General features: G+C 38.1%; 1 protein-coding gene across 2 annotated transcripts in view; it reads right to left on the minus strand.

Moving 5' to 3' along the window:
- The window catches only part of LOC114067530 (protein kinase C epsilon type), a 110,337-nt gene that overhangs the window by 19,092 nt on the left and 66,729 nt on the right, over nucleotides 1–24,516 (minus strand). For both annotated transcript variants that reach the window (XM_027903053.1, XM_027903054.1), the window contains exons 8-10: nucleotides 9,831–9,969; nucleotides 7,247–7,435; nucleotides 2,110–2,256 (exon numbers count right to left, since the gene is read on the minus strand). In XM_027903053.1, coding sequence (XP_027758854.1) covers nucleotides 2,110–2,256; nucleotides 7,247–7,435; nucleotides 9,831–9,969 — 475 coding nt within the window. The remainder of the gene's footprint in view (nucleotides 1–2,109; nucleotides 2,257–7,246; nucleotides 7,436–9,830; nucleotides 9,970–24,516) is intronic.

A 24,516-nucleotide genomic window follows, 5' to 3' on the forward strand; every position in this document is an offset into this window, starting at 1 on the left:
AAGATGTATAAAATCAACCTAACAATTATTAAGGAGAAGGGAGCTGCCCTAAAAACTACACACAGGAGTACTCTGAAATAATAGGAAATCACTACTAAAACTAAAGAGTTCAACTAACATACCATAAAGAAAGCAGGGGGAAAGGAGCAAAACAATAGGAATTAATGAAATAGGAATGGCTTTATAATATAACAGCAGTGAAATAATTACCAGAAAGAGGCTCCACTGAGAAGGCATTTATACAAGCAATGAATAAAAACACTTGATATATGAAATGCCTCCTGACTTTCAAGGACTGCTGCAGTGGGAGTACACACAAAAATAATAAAGGCCTCATAAAAATACTTATTGTTAAAGGGACTGTGCATCTTGATCATGAAAGGGAAAGAGTCAATAAACAGACTAGATGAGAGGAATCTGGAAATCAGATGCAGCTGTAAAACAAAAATTATTCTGGAACTGTGCATCTTGATTTGGTAACTATTAACAAAACTCTGATGAATACTGAGCAAAGCAACAGAAATTACTGTGAGATGAAAGGCCAAATTCTTGTGAAAACAGGAAAAGAGCTACACACATGCAACTCAGCTAACATGGAGTATGTGTATCTGCAGCTATCCTCTATCCGAGGACTGTGGAATCTGACTGGAAAGCAGTTAGTCACAGTATTAACTAGGCTTCAGATAGATACTAAAGGAGTCAATTTGGGGTTTCCACTTCTTGCAGCAGTACAGAGATTTGTACATCAGCTCAGGCACCAGGTGCAACCTGGCCACACCTCCAGAGCAGAGCTGGGCAACTGGGTAAGGGAGCTGACATGCCCAGCTGGCTGGACCCCTTCCAGGAGTGGGGCTGGCTCAGGCCTTCCTCTGCCCGGAGCTACGCCACTGTAATGTTTCCATTCTCCAACAAACACATTAAGAAAAGCTTCCTCATGTGATAACACTGTATCTTACTATTACTCCTAGAAAGACATTCACAAGGGATAACTTTCACTTATAACTTTCACTTATAGTCGTCAATCCCTTTAGGCTCTTTCTGCATAGCTACAGAGGGAGAGAGATTTCTCTAAGAGTGGACTCAGAGGAGCTACCTCAGGCTCTCCTGCTCTGAATGGACAGCTCTGCTTTCACCACCTACACAAGGAACTTGGGGAAATGCATCTCACTCAACTAAAAGGAAATGCTTTAAATGTGACAGACATTCTTCAAAAACAGAGGGGACTTCTTTACCTCTAAATTTAAGTTAGGATTCAGTGTTGAGCCCAAAGTCTTGGGTTTTTTTGTTTTGCTTTCTGTTTTTTTTTTTTAAACCTTTGTAAACTATCTAAAGAAAAAAACAAGTAAGTGCCTTGACCATATTTACAGGCAAATCAAACATTGTAATTCAGAATGTGCAAAGTCAAAAAATGCAAATCAATCTCAAAGGATATATCATAAAATTGCTCTCTTGCACTCTTTAAGTACAAAAGTAACTCCACACATTCTCAGCTAAAAAGCTGATATTTGGTTAACTTTATTTTCATCCAGAGGAAGACTAGAATAAGTAAAGTATTTTTGCTTGGCTTTCATGGTTTCTGCAGGTGGGGCTGCTACTTACAATTTTTTTCTACTTTAAAATAGAAATACTTGATTATTACCCAGGAAAATGTAAGCACATAGATTTATCTAACCATGATGTACATTTCTTTCCCCTGGAAAGTTGTTTTTTTCAGTTAAAATATTATTGATGACAAATCCTTGCCTCTGTCTTTTACTACAAAATCCAGTGGCCATCAGCAATGCAGAACTGTAGAAGAATTCGCACAGAAAGTACAGACAGTATACACCCCATGAAATAATCTCTTCTGACCATGGTATCTTTAGGAACACAGAAAAATAATTAAAACAGGGCCTGCTTTATGTGACATGAACATCTTCCCATGCATTAAATCTGTTCCTGACACTTACCTTCATAGAAACAATGACAAGACAATCTTTTCAGCGACACAGTTATCTTCCTATTTCAACCCCCCAAATACTGCATGAGGTAATCTCATGTCTCAGAAAAGCCAACAAATAGAACTGTCAAACCAAGTTTTCTCTGAATGTTATGCAAACTGTTACTTACAATCCGAGGTTTGAAGGGTGGCTTGATTTTCCTTTGTTCTAGAAGAACCCAGTCAATTTCCTTGAAAAACGGGTGCTGCTTAATCGCGTCTTCCCCATTTTGTGATGCCACACAGCCAAGTCGCTTATTGGGGTTTTTCGTCATGAACTACAAGGGGGGGGGGAGGGGGGGGGAGAAGAGGAAAAATCATTTGCAGCTCAATTATACATTATAATTCCTAAAGCTGAGTTTTTAGAGACGGTACTCTTTCAGAAGGTTATTTTTTCTGGCCCTCCAAATTTCAGAGACTCCAGCCAAAACAGCACATTCAGAGACTCCAAAGTGTAAATTTCCTGCAGGAAACTTTCAATTGCTTGCTGAGACCCCCTAATTTCATCTGACTGGGTGTGCTAGAGGAACAGATTTTTTCAGCGTTTCTAGTTCCAGCTGTGGTCAAAAATACTAAAGGACAGAAAGAAAAAAATGAAACCCTCCAGAGACAGCTCTAAAGAGATAGTCAGGATAGCTCTTATTTTGCCTTGTTTGCTGCATCTTAACTTAAAAACAGAGTCTTTTAATTTAGGTGATAGGGACTATATATTACGCTTGCTGTTGTTTATTTTCTTTGCATATGTAGGTTGCCTAATCATACACTCCACTCAACCAGACTCATGAAAACCTGTAACTTCCTTACTCACTTCTAGGATTTTATTCTAATACAAGTAAGAACAGCACCTGCAGCTACATGAATTGTAAGCATCCTGTTTGTTTCAGGAAATACATGGAGTGATCAGTACAAGCAGAAAGCTTCCCTTGAGAAGGTCCATGACATAACTTGCACAATTCCTTTCATTTTTAGTACACCATTAGTGCCAGCAACTGGAACTAAGTGGTCTCCTGTGGTGTGGTAATTTCTAAACTTCTCACTTTTAAACTATTACTATTCCTTTCAGCAAAAAGTTGTACGACCAGTGAAAGACACTGATATCAAATGATAGCAGCTCATAATACCTTTCTTGACTTTGCAGTTATTTTTAACTTCCTTTATTAGCAACTGTTCTACTTAATTCCTAATTCATGTGGACACAGAATCCTTGCAATTCCAGTAGCAATGAATGCTGTTCTTACATACACATGCACATTAACATTATAAAATTATCTCAAGTTTTGCTATTACTTCATATTCAGCCATTATACAACATTTGTAAATTAGAAAAAAAAAAAAGCTGTACAAATGAAACAAAATGGATAATTGTTCAGTGCCTTTTTAACCTAGGTATCACATTATACTATACTTTCATAGGAAAAAAACTTATGAAAAAATAAACCTCTGTAAGGCATGCCCTTGCTTTAGTATTCCAGTTATTGGATAAGTGGCTACTGAAGCCCTTAAGAGGATTTTAGATAGCTAGATCAACTATCCACAGAAGAATACCTGTGCTATCATTTTAAAGATATAACATAGATCAGCAAGGCAATTCTGTCTATGGTTTCTGACATACACACTGCTCTGAAGACCATCCTTCTCTTTGGTCTTATGTTCTACTGCTTTGCAAGCTATTTTGCAAGTGGTCAAGTCATATCTAAACTACAGGCCATATTTTCTACAGGCAGGAGAAACAAAGGTTTTGAAAGGATTACTGTGCTTTGGTGAGGTCTCTTGGAAAACCACAAAATGCATTCCTACATTCCTCTGCTTTATTTCATCTCCAGGACTGGAGTGAGCAGGCCAGCAATCAGCAGCCATAAGTATTGCAGAAACAGAACATGGGAACTACAGGATACGCCTTTTGTACCATATAATCTACGTATCAGAAAAGTAAAATATGATCCCAGTATCTACCATGTAATTTTTTAAGAAGCCCAGGACATGAAAATATGACTAGATAGAGCAGTTTAGTGATGTATTTCACAAACTACATGAAACTTCAAAATGGATGACGAGGGAGAACAAATTTTAAGAATGAACGAAAACAAAAACAATTATCATGTGCGATGAAATAATCTCAAACTTCTAAAGTAGACATTTAATTTCATGAATTTAATCCTTTTCTATTTCTGAGGCACAAGCTGATTATCAACAGTATCAATAATGATGCAACTGTCAGGACACACACCGCTGTTAACTGTACTGTGTTGAAGAGATGGTTGCAAATGGACCTGACAGCCACAGCCATAAGTGTTGCCTTTTTATTTTCCCATACTAAGGCAGGAACCTCCTTTTATGAAAAGGGAAGCCTTTTAGAATCCGAGTTCCTACTGACTAAAAATGGTAACAGGACAAAAGGTTGCTGAGATAGCCATGCAACTTGGGGGCAGAATCAAGGATCATTTATTTGGCTCCCAAAATTTTGCTTCTTGAAATAAATAACACATCTTAAAAACAGAGTTCTGCTTCTCTACCCCAGAGATCTCTGTCATCCAGGTACAAAGGGAACACACACTGTAGAGACAATCTCTCTCTACTGCTTATGAAGTAGGCACAGAGCCAATTTCAATGAAGAATTGTTTTCCTTACCACACAGGAAAGAATTTAAATAGCAATTCCTGTCAACCCACAGAAACAGGACTAATGAGATGTGTGGATTTTCGTGGGATAAGCAATGTGCTGCCTTGTAATGCTGATCTGTAAAATCATCCTCAAGTGTTTTGTTGGAAATAACAGGGAAACTGTTTCTTCAGAAAGTAAGAAAACATTGTTACTTAATAGAAGAGAACGTCTTCTTATTAAACTTTCCTTACATGCTGTTTGAAGGAGTGTAAAAATAAGCAGTTTCTAAAGAGTAAAACCCACGTCTCAAAGCACAATGTGAGGAAACGAAGTGTTCCAAAGTTAATCCCTTGCTACCATTCAGCAGTAAAATACACAGACGCCTCTTTCTTTCCTCTCTTTTTCCTGTTCTTCATTTAACAAAATGTGGACAAGGATAAGGTGAAGAACACAAGTTTCAAACAGGTTTCAGACCACAGATGCATAGACAGCAGGTTGCTAAAGGTAAGGAAATCTGTTCTTTTCATGGTGTAAACTGCCACAGCTCCATTAAATTATATCAATTTATGCCCATGAAGACATCTTGCCCAATGAGGAATAATCTATTATTATAGTGCAAATCTATTTAATGGATGCAATCTCTTTTTAAGGATTATAATGACATTAAGGATTAACTTCAGACAGAAAGATGTAAAATAAAAAAATGTTATGACTACAGCAAGATACAAACCATCATGCCTACTACCAAAATGTAGACCCAGGAAATTAGTCTCATAAAAATTTATAGCAAAGTCAGCTCCAAAAGAAATTAGAGGGATTAACATCCTTGTACTTATATTCAGAAAAATATGTAGCTTACACCCACACTCCACTTCTATGTCTGCATTCGTGTGTGGTTAATGAAGGAGTTGTATAACTAACAGTTAGGAGATCTCACTATTTGCACTCCTAATGAGATAACACAGTAGGGCTCTGATTGTTGAATCTATTTCTCTCTTTCCTTTGCACAACAAATACCTTCTCCCAATAGTTACAATGACTCTCCTACTGCACACTTAACCCAGAGAGTTAGTTATCTGTTAAATTTTCTCCTCCAGCAAATGCTTCCATCACTCAGAATAATAGAAAGGTCAATTAAAGTAGATTCACTCAAGAAGCCTGTGGATGGCAAAGGAACAGATCTTACAGACTGTGAAAACAAAATCTGTTCACAGACAGTGAAACAAAAACACTACATAAAACCTCCTAGACTAAAATGAAATTCAGATGTGAAAACTGACAATGACCCTTTCTCTACAATACACCAAAATAACCTCTGTACCCTGGATATCAGTCTGAATTTTGCAGTACAAGTCCATACATTTTAAAGCTGGAGTAAAATAGTCAAAGGGGCTGAAAAAAATGGATGCATGAAAGTATCATGTCAGCTAATAAAGAGTAATCAGAGAGCTATTGGGGGGAGAAGTATTAATAAATCCTCCATTTTTTTCATTTCAGTGAATGCAGCAAAAGAGATACTCCAGCAAACAATCCAGAGAAGTTAACTTTGACTTCTGCTTTGAATCATCTGCTGGAGCATCTTTCACACTCAGCCAGAAGGAGCCTAGAGCTATTTTCATTAAAAGATCACAATGAGCATTTCTGCAGAATGTGTTACCTGCACACTGGCATTAAAATCAGAATTTGTTCAAATTTTATATACAATTTCAAAATGTAACCCTGTATGAAGAGCTCTACAGGACTTTAAACTACCAGATGCCCTCTTAATTGAAAGTTTCCTTTATTCCAAATGCTGAAAGAAAAATATGTGGAAAGGTAGAAATTTCCCAGTTTTAAAGAAGGAGGAAAAATGGAATAAAAACCAAGTCATTTTTAAAGTCAGAAATCCTCGTCAGGTTTTCAAACTATGGGAATTGGCATACTGCTTCTCTATTATTTTGTTTTTAATTTTAGGATGATACTAGCACAGAAGAAAGGATTTATTTCATTGTTACGGTAATTAAATAAACCTGACCTAAGAAAAATAGTCTAAAAACAGAAGTTGCCCAGTGACATGCTTTGATTAAAAAAATTGTGGCATTTGGTGACACACATTTCTGTCAAGTCACTACTCATACTGAAAAACACCAATAAGAGCAGAAACAAGTACCCTAAAGCAAGATTGCTTATCAAAGCGTTCCATGAACTATAAAATAGGACATGCAGCTGTAAATTAAGGGCATTCATTTCAACCCATCTTGATGACAGGGGAAGAAAGGCAGAGGGACAGGAAATTTTATAAGTGAGTTAAATAAAAAACATTGTTTCTTTAAGTACGTAGTTCTTTCCCCCTCCTCTACTGAACATGCAGCATATAAAGTGTCAAAGTGATAGCACAGTTCTAGCTGGTTGGGTTTTCCCTGAAACATGAATCTGCAGTACACAGATTTATACAGTGTACAACTGCGTGGAATACAAACATTCTGTTCCTTTCCCACAAGCGGTGTAATTTATCCCAGGCCCCATTATCCTAACAGTGGCACTCTGAACTGTGCTTGAACTCCCAGCGGTGACTGCTCTCAACAACTTTCGGCAAATTCAATTTTAATCAAGGGAAAAAACCAACAAACCAACACCCAAAAAATCCATGAAAAGGAGGAGGAGGAAAGCAAGTAATGGAAGACTCACTGCTTTTAAAATGCTGACAGCTTCTTTACTGAGCCAGACTGGATACAATACATCATCATGAAGGATGGATTCAAAGAGATCATCTTCATTGTCAGCTTCAAAGGGTGGTTGACCAGCCATCATTTCGTACATGAGGACACCCAGAGCCCACCAGTCCACTGACGGACCGTATTCTAACTCCTGGAGGATCTAGCACAGAAAAAGAGATTGCATTGAATAGACAAGTTAGACAACACTCTTGGCTGCACATTTGCTGTTTCAACATGATACATCCCTTCTTTCCCCCGCTGCCTAAGAAGGACTAAATCCCACACTGATTTCAGTAACAGCAGGCAGGGTCTCCTAGCCATGCAATTTGCCCTAACACAGCTAAGTGTCAAAGCAATGTTGTTCTCAGAAGTACTGACTGAGTTTATCAGTCCCCTGAGTAAAAGACTATGCTCGTGAGCAAAAGAGCTGCATATCCTTCCAAACCGTTTAAAGCAGGTCACGCTATAAGGGGAAAAAGATCACATATACAAAACAGATTGGTGGAAAATGTGAAACATTTCCTTGTCTCTATCTCGAACAAAACAAACTGAGCCAGCTTGTAATGCTGCACGGAGATCATCTGAGGGATTTATTCTTGTCCTTTAGGTAGGGCTGAAGGAAGACAAAAGCATTTTTGTTCAAGTTCTTTCTACAGCATTAAACCACTGTACAATACATGGCTGTAGGACTCACTTTAATTGCACTTGGTCTCAGAAAAACTGGCTACAACTTTTCATGTGGCACAAGTTCAACCTTGTAGCAAATACCTTTACTAGGGAGTAGTAGGTTAGGACAATGGAATTTTACTGTACTACTTTTACTACTATAAGACCAGTGTTGTACAAGGAACAAGTTTTAGTTCTTGGCTCCTTTTCACTCAAAAGAATGTTGCAGTTTGGCTGTAATGGTTCAGCATGACAGGGGACTGGGGAAAGTAGAGTGGGTGCCTGTTTAAGGTAAAGCTGACTGCCTTAAAATGAGTTGGAATGAGCAACAAATCCACCACCTCCTACACAGCACTTAATGTTACAGTCAGAAGCCCTTTGGTGAACCGTGTGAGCTTAGTGCTGTATTTGGGAATCAAGACTAACACAAAACCAAATTCAGTCTTAACATAAAAACAGAAATGAGTTGAACTCTGGATACAGAGGCCTGGATCCCAACTGCATTCTTCATTGAACGGAAATTAAATTTTATAGCCATTAAACACAGAAAATGGTACTCTTCAAAAGTATACTTTTCCAGTGTTCTGGACACTCTTTGGAACTCAAATATTGCTAAAGAACAGGAAATTGAAACATATTACCATGATGCAAGAGAAATAGAAGAAGGACATAAACTTCTGCAATTAACATGACAAATCAGAAGCCTGAGTACTGACTCCAGGGAAACCAGGATTTCATGTAAACATTCTTGGGGTCGTATTACTGCTTTATTTTCAGTAATAATTTTCAAAGAATTTGCCAAAGACTCAGTTAGTATACTGAATCAGAAAAGAATTCATACAAAACCAAAACCATCATGCTGGTATTTATTTCCTTTTAGTGCTGGATTACTTTTCAAACTCTGTAAGACACACATTTATATTATGGTAGTTTCAAGATGATTCACACCTTATCAGTTGTGCTACCAAGGTTTGACAGCTGGGAACACTAACACTATGGGCTTATGACCTATTGTCTCCAACAAATAAGAAATTGCATTTTTTTCTCACTGCAAATTTATGACCGATGAAAGACAAAACGACGACACTTTAAAATGAAATCAGCACACTGAATTTTCAATGGAAAGATGCACAGTTTACTAACTAAACTGAGCAAAGTCTGCCTAGCAGACTAACTGTTCAATGTTGACTCATTTTAAGCATTTTGAAAGGCATAATATTAAAATCTAGGATATGTAAAATTTGAACTATTCTCAGCTATTTCTTTTATGCACTAGACATTGTGAAATGGAGCCAACTGATATGCAGCATCCAAAATTTCTATCTTTCTATGCAAGTGGATACTTTATGTTTCTCCATATAATGAGAAGTACCTCATACACAGTATATTTTACTCACAGATATTTTAAAGAAAGAACAAAAATTATATTCCCACAAAGACTTTAGGCAAAATGACACCAAACATATGATCTCTTCTCTATGAACATGCCCTTCTAAGTCTCATTAAAAAATAAAAACATTTTTATAACTACTAAAGACTGCTGAAGCAGCAATACTCAGTTGCATGTAGCACCTTAAAAGCTGCTAAAAATCATCACAATGATGCTGAGTCAGAAAGGATCAAATAGAGAAGAATACTTTTAATTTCAGAAAAACAAGTAATAAAAAAACCGTGCTTTGTCACTCCCATCATCATGCTATTCTTGTTAACAGTAGAGTAACCAATTTCCGCAAGATTATCTAGGTGAAACTGCAGCAGAGTCTAGTCTGCATCTTCTGTTATTTTCACCTACATGTAAAGAGTGTCTACAATTACAGTCTAAAATGTCTAAAATGAAACAATCTGATGAATGATAATATCTGTACTCTTAGTGCAGTGCAAAAAAATACCTCTGGAGCTATATAGTCAGGCGTGCCACAAAAGGTTGTGGTGGTCACTCCATTCAGAATCCCTTCTTTGCACATCCCAAAGTCAGCCAGTTTACAGTGGCCTTCTGCATCCAGAAGAATATTGTCCAGTTTCAGGTCCCTGAAATATAGAGGCCTCAAATTAAATCAACTCTCAAATTTTGATCATGTGCTCTTGAATTTCATAACAAACTATACATACATAACAAACATACATAACAAACATACATAACAAACATACGATAAATGGTTTCACAAACATCACTGAGAAACTGTCCTTCACATTTGTGCAGGAAAAGTTGCTAGCAGTCAATAAATAGACCTACTTAAAGGCAATAAAATAAAGAAGCAGGCAATTACAAGCATTTTGCAAACCAGGTCTTTACTCTCTTTAGCTGCACGAAAGCACAGGTGTATCCAAGATAGCATCAGAAATGTTTGGAAAATATCTCAGTTTCTTGTCTGCCACAAATCTAACATTCTGCCAACGTGAAATAGGTCAACAATGTCTAGTGAAGCCATTCTCTATTTTTTGCACAAAGCACGGATCACCAATTTATCCGTACTCTATCATATGGGTTGAATTAATAGGTACTTTCAAACTTGGATTATTTTGATTGGATTCTAAATGTATGCTACCAATTAAAAGTTGAGATTGCAATGAGAGGATGAAAAACAACATTCCCATCCTTGGGAGCATTATTTTCTGCAGTTTGAACCTGCTCAAAAATAATCTCACAAGAATATTTTCTGCAGTTTAAACCTGCTCAAAAATAATCTCACAGGAATATTTTGCATTCATTGTTAAACAACACAGCAGCTGTTTCTGATCACTTGTTGTAAAAAATGTCTTTTGTCAAAACCAGACAATTCTTCAGTTATTAAATTGGGTAAGGTCAAAAAAAGGTTGAGAAAAGGATATCCACCTTTCCTGTCTTGCCCTCTGCACATTTTCCAAATATACCATTGATAGTTTTTGAATGTCCCAACACAATGGACGATAAGTACCATCTAACTTACCTGTCATTTGCCCTAAATAAACTACAAAAGCATCTGGAAAGTCAGTGTATAAAAGAACTCTCACTCTCATGAAAAAAAATCCCACAATTAAAAATTATTCATCATGTAGAAATAATAAAGCAAACATAAAGGAAATGCAAAAAAATCCCACTTGTATTGCATAGACCACTTTATTTTTATATTTCTGTCTAGGCTTTTAGGTACCTCTGCTGTGTATTAAAAATACATAGTAACAAAAGAAGGCATTGTATGTATGAATGAATAAAGAGGTGAGAATCAAAAGCAGAACACACGTCTTTGGGAGAGTTTATGGTCACTTTCAGATCAGAACTGTTTTTCCTAGAATAATTACAGCAATTTCTGTAGATGGAATTGATGAAAAAAAGAGTGTGTGTGTAGGCAAGTTCTAAATCAGATAAGAGGAAAAAAATCCCTTTCCAGACTCTGTAAACACATTTCACCCAAAAAGCCTAAGAAAAGATATAAGGGGATTTTTTTTGCAAAAATCCTTTACGGCAAAAAATTTGACTTTAGTGAGGGATGAGAAGTCTTTACCTTACTCTGAGGATTTCTTTCAGAGAAATATCTCTTATCAGACTCCAGACTTTAGAACCACAGGCACCATAATGTGGTGGAAGCATTCACCTACATGAAATGATTAAACAGCACTTCCAAGGATGCATTATGCTATGAGTTTTGTAGACACGTCCTAGGCTACAGTATGTTGGGATTTCCCAAGAAATGTTCTTTTCTCCCTCTCACTCCAATTTCAGTATGTGGATTTTCTTTTTTTTCCGTTTTTTTTTTTCTTTTGACACTTGTTAAATGTTTGTGAACGTGCTGGCCCACGTATTTCTTAAGCAGGTACACAGGCCATCACACAACTCAGATATTTCTGGGACACAGTGGACTTGCTACTCAAAGTCTGCACAGTCATTGCACAGTTGTGCAGTAAATGAGACACTTGGGAGCAGTGGATGACTTACTGTGTGTGTGGAGATAGGTTGTGCTGTGTACATGCTACCAAATGGTTTGTGTGTGTCAAAGAAGTCTGACATGGAACAAAAAAAGGTCTTATTTACCTCAGTAACAGTAAAAACACTGTCTCCTACATAAACTAGCTTTATCAGAATGGTTTATGTAGCTGAAGTATTTAGTGGCTGTAGAAATGTTTGTTGCAACCAGTATGACCTACATCACACTTTCCTAACTCCTGCCCTTGTAGGTCCTTAGCTGGTCACCCATGTAAGGCCCCTTGGAGCAGGCTACGTATTTTATCATTCCTTAAGGTCATCCATTTCAGGAGTTCCTAAACAATCTAAGATCCAGCTGGCTAAAACATAATCCCCAGCACATAACTATTTAACCCCTCAAATAATCACTTTTTCCTTCCTCTGGAAACTGATACGCAAGAATTGTCCAACCTAATGCCACAGCAAACAGCTCCGTGCCCCTCAGAGAAGTGAAATGAACAAAATAAAGCTCCCTGTTCCAAAAATCATGTGCCTTCCCCAAACTTCTCTTTCAGTGAATTACAAGTGTTACAATCAAAAGAGCTGCATTAAGACAGGGACTAAAGCATCCTCAAATAGAATGTGACCAAGTACAAGAGGATAAGGCTCTTGTAGATTGAAGAAGGAAATAAGCTTGTAGCTGCACCTTTTAACCTTCCAAATGCAGAGTTATCTTGGATATTTCTAAACTAAGGAAGAATACAAGCTGTATTTCAAAAAGTCAAGATGTTCAGATAAAGAAATCAAAGTATTATTATATTTGATGGAATCTTGGAGTCACTTTCAGCCACTATCACATCAGACTGCTAGAAAGAAGGTCATAATACCTATAATTATGATAAGAACTGATGAAATCTGAGACATTGCTCAGAAAAAGGGATCCACCTTTATTTGCAGTATTAAGTGTTTATCAAAAGACTCTTAAATGTTATCTTAGCTCTGATCACAGGACTTCCCAGTGCAGGCAGGTGACGCACTGGTGCTGTTAGGGCCTAAGATCATTAAAGTTTCATTTAATGTCACCCATAAGCTAGCCATGGAGTTGACTGGAGATACAGTTGGTAAACCAAGGAACTCCTAAGCTAAGAGAAATCTCAACAGTAATTAAAGCACTACCAGTAAGCCACCACATAATGGATAAGGACAAGATACTTAGCATTCATTGTCTTTATTTCCTTAAGGATTTGTATATGACACAGAAATTAGCAATAAAAATTTAACTTGACAGTGGCAAACCAAAATAAACAAACTAAGCCAAGAGAAAACCAGGAAGAATCTAATTATTAAATTCTGACTACCTGTAAAGACTGACAATGAAATTGTAACCCTATCTGTAAAAGCATAAATCAATTTAACTTTTTTACCATTTACCAAACTATAATCTTACTTGACAGAAGAAAAAAATCTTGTACCCCTTCACCAAGCCAAAACAGTGTAGTGAAGCCTATAAGCCTCTTCCAAACTCTATTGAAAGCACTGAGGACATCAGCTTAATTACTCACGCAATAATGAAATTTAATACTAGTAGATTTCTGTTATCACAAAGTGCACCACAGTTTCAAAAGAAATTTGGAAGAGGCTAAAACAACAGCAGTATGACTCCTATCAACATACATATGGGAGGTTAAAAGGTAATCTGGGAGTCTGCCAAAGTGCCAAACTGATAGCTAGCCCACAAGATTATCATAGTCCGCAAAAGTGCTTGCACTGAAAATCATTCTGCGGATTTAGAGTTGCCAGATTTAAAGAATAAACCAGAAAAAACCTTCCAAAACCAAGAAACTCCACCAAATTCCCCTAATTATGCAACTTGAGAAAAAGAAATCTTACTTAACTACATAAATACAAGAGAGTAGGAATGGACAATGTGCTTTGTATACCTCAGAGGGAAAAAAAAACCCAAGCAAAACAGACAGAGATGAGGAAACTAATGAAGTAACAGAAGAAGAGTTGTCAGGGAAGCTTGTCTTTCCAGAGCAACAGTTTCACTGAAAAAACTCCAAACTCGAACTTTTAGTTAAAGATCCATATTTCCCCAGAACTGTTCTAAGAAACAGTCAGCTCTCCCCACTTCTCAAAAAGTACACAGCCATCAATCTCTGGAATGTAAAGTAATTGTCTGTACAGAACGTTCCATTCTGATCCATTCTGTCTTTTATTTGTTTCCTGTTTTTAGTGCTGGTTGTCTATCCCTGAATCGGAGTGTACCAAATAATAGTGTCAGATAGCCTAGTGACAAAGGTCTATTAAATTCTTCTTTTTCCTCATTTTGCATTCTCTTTGTCGGAACTAAGAAAGTCATCTCTGTCTGACAAAATGAGTTCCTACAACCTGAGTAATTACTTGTATGCAACTGCAAACAACCTAACCAGTTAAGCCAGGAAAATGCCCAGATTGCTTGAATACAGCAGTGATACATTAAGCTGTTTCTCTCCTTTGTTTTTTTGCCAAGATACTTTGTAGAGTCAGTTCAGTTGAGCAGTCATTGTGTGAAATGTTGTGGGGGTTTTTTAAATTTTTTTTTTTTTTTTTTTCCTCATTCTCAGAAATCTTTAAACAGAAGTTTAAGCCTTGGTTTCTATTTCTGGATACCTGCCAGCATCACAATCACCTCAGAAGCTGGAATGATTGGCAGGATCTCAACAAAGAATCTGGATTACTACAGCTAGGTTTGTGCAAGTTGGAACAGAAGAGCAAGTTGACTACAAGTACCATGTGAGAAAACTTCCGTAACGTTCATTCCTTCTTCCACACATGAGCGCCATGAGACACTGACTGCTCTGGCTGCCTGCAAAGGCTCAGTGGAAAAGTATTTCACAGGACTGGGTTCTGAAAGTCTGAACCCCAACAGTGGCCAGTGAGATAAACACCTTGTGTGCACGGCCCTATGTATCACACGCGTCATTTACGTAACACAAAATTTTCTTGTTGAAAGTAAGGCAATTAAACATTCAAGATGGGGTTTGACCAGCAAAATCAGAAAGTATGCCAAACATTTACAACAGTAGTCTTTGTGCAGGGTAAACATCAGTGACTAAACAAATACATATTTGAAGAACAAGATCAAGTAGCTGAGAAACTTGATCACAAGCTGGTAAACAACCACTTTACAACATATTTGCTTCTGTTCTAACTATTAAATGAGCAAGAAAACTAGAAAGCATATACATTTCACAGAATGAAGGAAAATAATTATTATCTAAAATAACAACATGAAGCAAGAATATTTATTTAGAGGATGAAAGTTAAATGAAGGATTGTACCTTACCAAACATCTATAGAAACATCAATGGGGAAAGATCTGAAAGCAACACAAGTCTAAAGAATATGACTACTGAACAACCTTTTTTTTTTTTTTTGTGACTTTCAACTGCAATAAACCCTTTCAATACTGTATTTGAAATCATTGCCATTGTTCCCCTGCATGGGAAAGTCACATCCTCTCGGCACTGCAGGCTTTAAATAGACAAGCTGTTCATAGAAGAAACCACAGAAGGTAAAAGGGAAACTTCCTCCAACAAACTGGAAAACCATCAGAATCATTCTGTAGTTACTAGAGTTACTGAAATTCACAACTGAAGGCAATATCCTCATTCAATCAATTAGCCATTTCAACATGAATAAATTTTTTGTCTATTTAATTAAAGTAAGACTTCTACGTTACTGGAATTACTTTCTCACTTACTCAGTGGTATCCAAATTGCTTTTGAGACAGATGCTCATCTGCAACATCAGGTTTCTCATGTACCTAGCACAAATTTACTCTTCACTATAATTTTAGTTAATGTGGCACTTTCAACATAAATTACAGACACAAGCAGTAAATATCACAGTTCATGGATCATTTGTACCCCACTGTCTGAAATGGTATTTTCTGGAAGACTAATAAATTCACCAAAATTTTTGTCTCGTTTCTTCAAACATGGTCATGTCCTCAAAATATTGATAACTAAAGTTCTACATGGAACTAATCAGAAAATAAAAAGAAAAGTCAACAGTTTTACTGTTCTGATGTTAGCTCCTTTAGTGATTAGCTCTCACCAACTTAATCTCAGTTTCCATACACAAACAGAATGATATATTAGGACCGCAATTCACCATGGGATTCTTTCGTTGCTTTAAGTATTTTAGTCACAACTCATCAAAAAGACTCTTTCCCCATCCTACAACAGATCAGAGATAAATGAGGAAATTCAAACCGTACCCACTAAGCAAACTAAAAATAATATTTTTTTTTCCTTTTGAAAAGCTCTATGGGAAGGAAGGAGCTTATATTTTCTGATGTTACTGAGTATAAACATGCAATAATCACAGCATTGTTGGGTATCAGGTTCTACCAGTGACCTCCCTTATCTGTGGAGTAAGAAATAGGACTGTTCATGCTTATGAGCGGATTCATGACAGTAGAGCAGTTTTTCTTAACTGGGAGGCAGTAGGGGGATACCTGAGTGAGATAACAGTGAGACAAAAATGGTTCTGCTGCTTTTGTTGTTCTAAGATATCTCAGTTTTGCCTGTGATTATCTGAAAGTCTTGGAATTCTTCTGCTTTGTTTTTATGTTGACCCATTAAGTAATTACTGGATTTAGGGTGTGCATTTTTGTCACTGTTACATTACTTGATATTATCAAAGAATAAAGGCAATACCTAACAAAACCACTGTAGCAGAGCCACACTCAGCAATATACAGAGAAATCTGCTGTTCAGATTTGAAAACTGCTACTTTTCAGCAGTACCAAGTTTGGAATAAGGTGAATCCACCTTATACTGATGAGTATCAGTACGTATAATGGCTAACTGCAGATGAATGAATTAAGATCACAGACTTGGTTTCAAATAAAGCCAGAGATCCTATAATTAAATTTCATTGAAGTAAACAGGGAAAATTCAGATAGCAGGCTAAACATACATGGGAAATGTTGACTTTTAATGTGACCATAGTGACACTCTTGTCAGGCATGTTTACTTTTAAAAACACATACGTTTACTGTACTTATATAACACAACATCTATCACCCTGCCACTTGCACAAATAACTTGTGGACTAAGGGGTTGGCAGAGATAGAAAGAGGGACGTAGCAAAAGGCAGTTTATTATATACCCATCAAAGACATCAGAGGGAGATAAACACATGATTGCTGTCTATGTCTCTGTAAGCCCTCTTTGTTACAAGGCAAAACTATGGCTTGCACTATGTATAACATTTTATGCTTCGGCACTGAGAAATCTTTTAGGTCAGAAAGGTCCCAAAATGGAAAAGAAGGCCATATGCATTACATGGCTCTAACGGTTCACTGATGTCTTAATGACATATTGAACAAAGGTTTAATATTCATTTCCAGCAGTTAAGGAAATCAATTACTTTTCTGGTAGCAGAAAAACATTTTCTATAAAATAATTTCTTTATATGGCGTTTTAATGGCTTTGACCATAACTTTATTACAATTGTCGGTAGCAGCTTTGGACATTGCTGTGCCTGATCTGCTTATCTTATTATGCTGCGTTTCCTTTAAATAATGTGCAGACAAATAAATATATTGTACTTAACAGCTTTCCTTTGTATGGCTTTTCCTTTTTTATTATTTTCACATTTTTATTTGTGAACGTAAGTGAAACATGTACAAGTTCAAATATGCATTATGCAAAACATCCTCTAAAATTGGCTTAACATAGAAGGGAGCGGTCTCTATTTCTTTTTTAAGAGAAGGTTGCCTTATCCATTCACATCATGTTGCTTTATAAACCTCATCCTTCATGACTGCTACCTGGGAATTCAACAATTCTTGCATGGCCCTGAGACAGGAATGGGATGTGGCGCTACAGTGCTGCCTCTTGGCTTAGCCTACTGTTAATATCCTGATTTAGATAAGTCTTTTGTAGGATTCCAGTGGCAACTCTCCCTTCCCATGGCCCACAGGCCTGGAATTTTTATACCAAATAAGAATGATCATGAATGGAACTGGCTTCATATTAGGCCTGTTGGATAGGACAAACAATCTGCCTCAGAAACTTGCACCTAACCTAGATAGCAAATGATTTTCTCATTTTGTAATGCTTCTTGAGATTTTACAAATGATTTGTGTTTCAGTCTGGGTGAAAACACAAATTACTCAAAGCTTTTTGTGAAAGCAGTATATGTAAACAGCCCCCAGCCTGGTGCTCTAGTCAGGGACTGGCTCTGCACAGGGGCAGAGCTGCCTGTGGGTCCTGTTCCCCCACCACTCCGCTGAGTGCCCTGATGTTAAGGCTACCAGCTATTCTCTCAGGGATTTTCTTCCTCCTTTTCACTGTCTCTACATTGGTTAAAACCACCATTTCCCAACTTTTTTTCTTGAAAACTGTAGCTGAAAAATTCTTAACTGGCTCTGCATATTCAGGCTGAGAATGGTGGGTGAAATCTGTACAACTAATGATATTTACTGTTTCAGCCTCTGTTGCAAAGCCCATACGTTAAGTCTTTGCTAAATGTGTAATGTGATAAACCTTGTCCTCACTGACACCTCGGTGATCCCACTGGATACAATAGAGATCCCCAGGCTTAGCCAAGGACTGACTCAAACTGTGGCATTCTACTGTGTGAGGTTCAATGCTTCGTGCTCTTATTTTTATATCTCAAATAACATAAAAATAAGATTGTGTATTACAACAATAGGTTAGGTGGAGCGCAAACTAAAACTGCCTACTATGTATGTCTATAATCCTTTTAAAGAAAACAATACTTAATTGTTATTTGACAAAACCACTTGATGAAAGACAGTGAAAGGATGGCGTGAAGCTAGAAAAGCTTGTCAGATCAAGTTTCAAAAACTCAATTCTGAAAAAAATGTTAGCAGAACCTTAGAAAGCAAATTTATCAGTAGACACACTAAGTTTGGATCTGTTCAAAAGTTTTCCTTTGGAAACCAAAAGCAGTCTTGGTTTGGTTTTTTTTTTTTTCCTCAGTGACCTTAGTAGGTAGGATGACAAAATCACTACCATTTGAACAACAATGGAATACAAATTAGGCAAACAGAGAGAAAAGAGTACTTGTGTTTCAGGCATACAGTTTCTGTGCCTAACCAAAAAGACTGAAATTCTTCTCTTTCCAACTTTTGAGTGCAGCTTTCTCATGCAGAATAGAGAAATACAGAGCCAAAAAATGCACGCCTGCCCAGGTAGCACCTTGCTTTTCTGTAGCAGTTCTCATTCACCTATTTCAGCAATGAAGCCTTGTAACTCTTAATAATCACGAACAAAGATCTATTCCTGCCTTGTACAGATAACAGGAAAGACAGAATAAAAAGATATAATGTAATCCACCGCAATACCATCAATTTTTAAAAATTACCTTACATTTCAAAGTAATTAGAGCTCTGAAACATTTTGTTCTGGTTTTAATTTTCTTCCCTGTATTTTCCAGGATTCTGATCAGATTTATCCCACCAGACATTATGGTTTAATTGAGGTATCATAGTTTGCCCCAGGCTCCCCCGGGGCCATCTCCACAGATATATTCAAGCAGATGATTCACAGAACATTTGGGCTGCGTAGCTCCCTAAAGCAGCCTATCCTTCTCCACCAACTGTAAATATACTCCAGGAGAAGCAGGATCCTGATGTGGAAGCTTCAATTGCATTCCTAAAGTTAGGTGAGATGAATCTGAGCCTTTGTGTATATTTGGTATAAGCTGCTTCCCGGCTTCCTGTATTCCAGCTAGAGATTTCACTTGAATTAGTTGTAAAAGTTCCATTTTGGAGGAGAAAGTCAAACAAAGGCAGACTTTATTTGTCTGCATTTATTTGTCTTCTTACTTGTGGTAGAATTGCCACACACACACACAGAGTTTTCTAGGCTCTTAAGTTATCCCCTCTAATAATTCTTAATTTTTCTCACTTAGGTCACAAGGCACTCTCCCGTGCAAAAAACTCCCTATATGCATATCCATCAAAAAGCCAGGCATCTAATTGCTCTACTTTGACACGCCAAATAAAGGCCTCCCAAGCATTACTATTCTGCATTGTTTCAGGCACACAGAATGAGTATTCTGAAAAAAAATGTTAAAAAACAACAGAAGAAAAGTTGCTACTGTAATCAGCCATGATTGAAGGCATTTCCTGTATTTTGCTATCAAACTGGTTGTTTTTTCCATTACATACTAAGTGAACTTCAGTAAGGTCAAGACACCAGAGAAAAACAGGATCAGAATATCTTTAATCAACTTAAGTATTTTTGTCTCTTTCTTTCAGTTGTTTAGCCCTGGATCTTATCCCACATCTCCAAATTTCTTCCTTAAATCACAGATATATAATCGAGGTCAGTTTGAAATTATGACTTACACAGTTGTTTAAAATGGCATTTAACTTGTTAGCCTTACACTTCCCCTACCCTAAAGGTCAATCAACCTCACACTGCGTAACAAGATCAGTATTATTTTAATACGATATAAGTCTAACAAGGGAGATGGATTTTCATTCACAATTACAATGCTGAACAAAACAACTTCCCTTGATGGAAGCCTATCCTTTCCACCATGCTGCCTACTAAGATCAAGTGGATTTTTTTCAAATTACTGTTAAGGGAAAGTCAAAGCTGCAATAGCATAGGTGAATTTGACCTAATCCTGTACATTGTCATCCTGCTGTCAGACTAAATGCAGATTATTTTAAGGTATATAGCCTCCCTGTCCTGTGCTCTGACCCTATTCTTTTTGTAGGGAAAAATCTTTTTCTTCCATGAATGCCAGATGACATTTTACTTGTTAATGTAACACAAATGTCAACACCTCTCTCAGAAATTACCAGTTCCAAGCATGTTGTTGACTCACTGAAGAAGAGAAAACCAGGTCGTGTTAAACTCAGTGATTCTACAGAGAAAGCTTCTGAGATGTCTGATGTTTCCATCCATGTGGAACTGGTAAGGAAGGAGACTTCAATAGGGATGGTAGGTTGCAGCAAGAGCCTAGACCTTTCTCCTGGAGAAAAGGAGCAAAGATGAGCACAGTTGATGATCTGTTGCATCAGGTGGTCGAGCAACAGGAAGCAGTTAAAAGGCTGTGCGGTATTAGAGGGGACAAGACGGAGGTGAGACAGGTGGTTTTAGAACCATGTTCCTATGGTGGACACCACAGAGAGTGAGGCACCTTGGACACCGGTGACCTCCAAAGCAGGACTCTGCTTAATTCCCCACTCTCAAGCATTCCAACCAAAAACACACATGAAGCTTTAAGAGATGTAGACACCCACGAGCCAAGGAGAAACTGTACCAGCAGCACACAGTGGATACTGTGGACACAAATGACGAATCCTCCTATCGGCTGACTCTTTGTTTAGGGGCACTGGGGTGCTCGTCTGGCAGCCTGACAGCAAGTTACAAGAGATATGCTGCCCTCTAGGAGCTAAGGTTTAAGATGTTCCTGAGAGGGTGCCACAACTTGCCAAGAACACAGAATACTCTCCCCTTGCGGAAATAGGAATGCAGGCAGAAATGATGCCACAAGCCAAAACCTGGGCCAGAATCAGGGAAGACTACAGAACCCTGAGAGTGAAAAGTATTGGCATACCAGTTATCTTCCTTTCAATCTTACCACTCAGAGGAAAGGATGCAGCAAGAAGTAGATGTATAATGCAAATCAACTTCTGGCTTCATGGCTGGTGTATTTGTGAGGATTTTGGCTTCTATGATATGGGGACATTCTTCAATGACTCTAGCCTGTCAGAGAGGCATGGGGCCAACCTGTCTAGGAAGGTAAGGGAATCTTTGGCAGCAGGCTGACCACTTTGGTGAAACAGGCTTTAAACTGAAGGACTTCGCGGGCAGGGTCCAAATGGGAAACGTTCACGCCATTGCAACTAAAAGGGGAATTAGCCAGGCCAATTAGAGCAGAGACAAACATTCTTCTCTGCCTTCCAAGATGAAAAGGAGGAGGAGTCGTGCTCTATGTTAAGAAGAACTTTGAATGTATGGAAGTCAACTATGGTGATCATGGAAGGCCTACTGAATGCCTCTGGCTCCAGATGGCTCTCTCCAAGGGGAATCATACAGTAAGTATTTGCTACTGACCTCCAAATCAAGATGATAAGGCAAACAAAGCAATATTTGTGTCACTTAAAGCATGCTTTGGCTTTTATGGATCACTTCAACTATCCAGATATTTTCTGGAAAAACAGTACAGCAGTTCACAGGTCATCCATCATGTTCCTGGAATGCGTACAGAACTGCTTCCTCACACAAATGTTAGAAGTGCCAACCAGGAACAAGACACTGCTGGACTTGTTACTCACAAACCAAGAAAACCTGCTATGCAATATCTCGGTCAGTGATAGCCTTGGCTATTGTTGGAGTTCGGGATCTGGCTGAGAACACTGAAGATTAGTACTGAGACAAAGATCTTAGATTTCAGAAGAGCAAACTTCATCTTGCTCAGAGCTCAGTTAGGGGGGATTCCATGGGAGGCTTCCATGGAGGATAAAAGAGCTAGAGTGTTTCAATAATGCTTTCCTGGAAAGATAAAGCCAGTTCATCCCCTTTAATGGTAAGAGAAGTAGATAAAGCAAGAAACTTCTTTGGCTTGACTGCGAGCTTCTGAGTCTGCTCAAAAACCAAACGAGAGGTGTACCAGAGTTGGAAAAGCAGATGAATATCCATTGAGAAATGCAAGGGCATTGCCAGGTTGTGCGGAGATGGAGTTAGAAAAGCAAATGCTCAGCTCGAACTGAAACTGGAAAGAGATGTCAAAAAACACAAGAAAGGGTTCTTCAGGTACTTAAACAACAAGCAGAAACAGAAGGTAAAAACTGTACCACTGTTAAACAGGAGAGGGGAATTAGTCAGCAACAACTGAAAAGGCAGAGGTTCTCAACACTTTCTTCACCTCTGTCTTCACCAGCACTGTTGGGCCCTTGGTCTTGGGAACAAGAATCCATGTTGATGCAAACACCAACCCACCATCAGTGTAGGAGGAGTTGGTGTGCAAACTATTACAGGAGCTTGACCCCTACAAATTACTGGGCGCTGACAATATCCACCCAAGGGTGCTAAGGGAGCTGGCTGATATAGTTGCAGGTCGTTCTCCATAATCTTTGAGAAGTCGTGGAGATCCCAAAAGACTGGAAGAAGTCTAATGTCAACCCCATCTACAAGAAGGGCTAAAAGAAGGATCCAGGAAATTACAGGCTCATCAGTCTTACTTCAGGTCCTGGGAAAGTTATGGAACAAAGCCTCCTGGGGGCTATCACAAGTCACATGAAGCACATGACTGAGAAAAGCCATAATGGATTAACCAAAGGCAAACTGTGCATGACAAACCTGACGGCCTTCCATGACAGCTCTGTGGAAAGGGATCTGGAGGCCATGGTGGACAACCATCTCAACGTGAGTGAACAGTGTGCTGCTGCAGCAAAGAAAGTCAATGGGACACTGGGTTGCATCAACAAGGGCGTCACCAAAAAGATGATCGAAAGATGTACAAGCCTATCATATGATGAAAGGCTGAGGTAACTGGGTTGCTCAGCCTTCAGAAGAGAAGGCTCAAGGGAGACCTTATCACCATGTTTCAGTATCTAAAAGGTGGCTACAAAGAAGTTGGATACTCACTTTTTAGGAGTCGCATGGGGAAAAGACCAGACGTTAATGGGTTACTCCTGGAGAGACTCCGATTAGACACAAGAGGAAAAATTTTCACAATGAGAATAATCAGCCATTGAAATAATCTCCCCAGGGAAGTGGTGGATTCCCCAACCTTGGACACTTTTAAGATTCAGCTGGATAGGGTGCTGGGCCATCTTGTCCAGACTGTGCTTTTGCCAAGAAAACTTGGATCAGATGATTCTTGAGATCCCCTTCCAACCTGATATGTTATGATTCTATGATTCCCAGCAGCTACTAAGAAAACCTCATGCTTTGGTCCAGTTCTGTTACATAAAGAAGACCAGCCTGCCTGAACACTGCAATAAGACTGAGAGCAACCTTATTATCTACCTACTGAGCACAGATGCCCACAATAAAGGCTACTCAGTGCTATAAAGGTTCTCTTCTTAATTCAGATGATGTTGTTTATCAAAAGAAAACTAATGAAATCCCATTTCTCAGGGAAGAAACCACAAACTTCAACATACTCCTAGATGAGAACCCATAGTGAAGATGAAGAGCTCTTAAAATATTACAATCTGCTAGTAAAAGGTAGCACAAATCATGTACATCCTCAGTATTGCTTATTTTGTGCTCCTATCAGGAACAGACAGAACCACTATTAGATTCAGAGGAAAACAGAAAATATGGCAATGCTTAGAACCTACTTTATAACTTAAATTGATCTTCTTTTCCTTTCATTCCTTTGAGCAAACTCTATACATGCACTCTGCAAACTTTTGAAGAAGGTATTTAAAAAGAAAAAGGAAAAAAGGAAGAAAATATTTTAGTTTGGCAACTATAACCTGGGTTGTTAATAAAATGGCCAAACACAGGTGACTGGGATAATTTCCTGAGCAAGCCATTAATGCCCCGGGCATGAACCGATATTTCAGTGCCTCTTCTGTACTACCCAATGCCATCTGCACCTCTATGATGCTCAGAAGGTGTAAAGAAGAAGGGTTGCTGAAGTTTTTTGCGTACAGTGTTTCTTTTTATAAAAGAAGCAAATTTATCAGAATCCACTTCCGT

The sequence above is a fragment of the Empidonax traillii genome, unplaced genomic scaffold, assembly GCF_003031625.1.
Source record: "Empidonax traillii isolate 1590-97213 ecotype Southwest subspecies unplaced genomic scaffold, ASM303162v1 scaffold927:size442368, whole genome shotgun sequence".
NCBI classification, from domain to species: domain Eukaryota; kingdom Metazoa; phylum Chordata; class Aves; order Passeriformes; family Tyrannidae; genus Empidonax; species Empidonax traillii.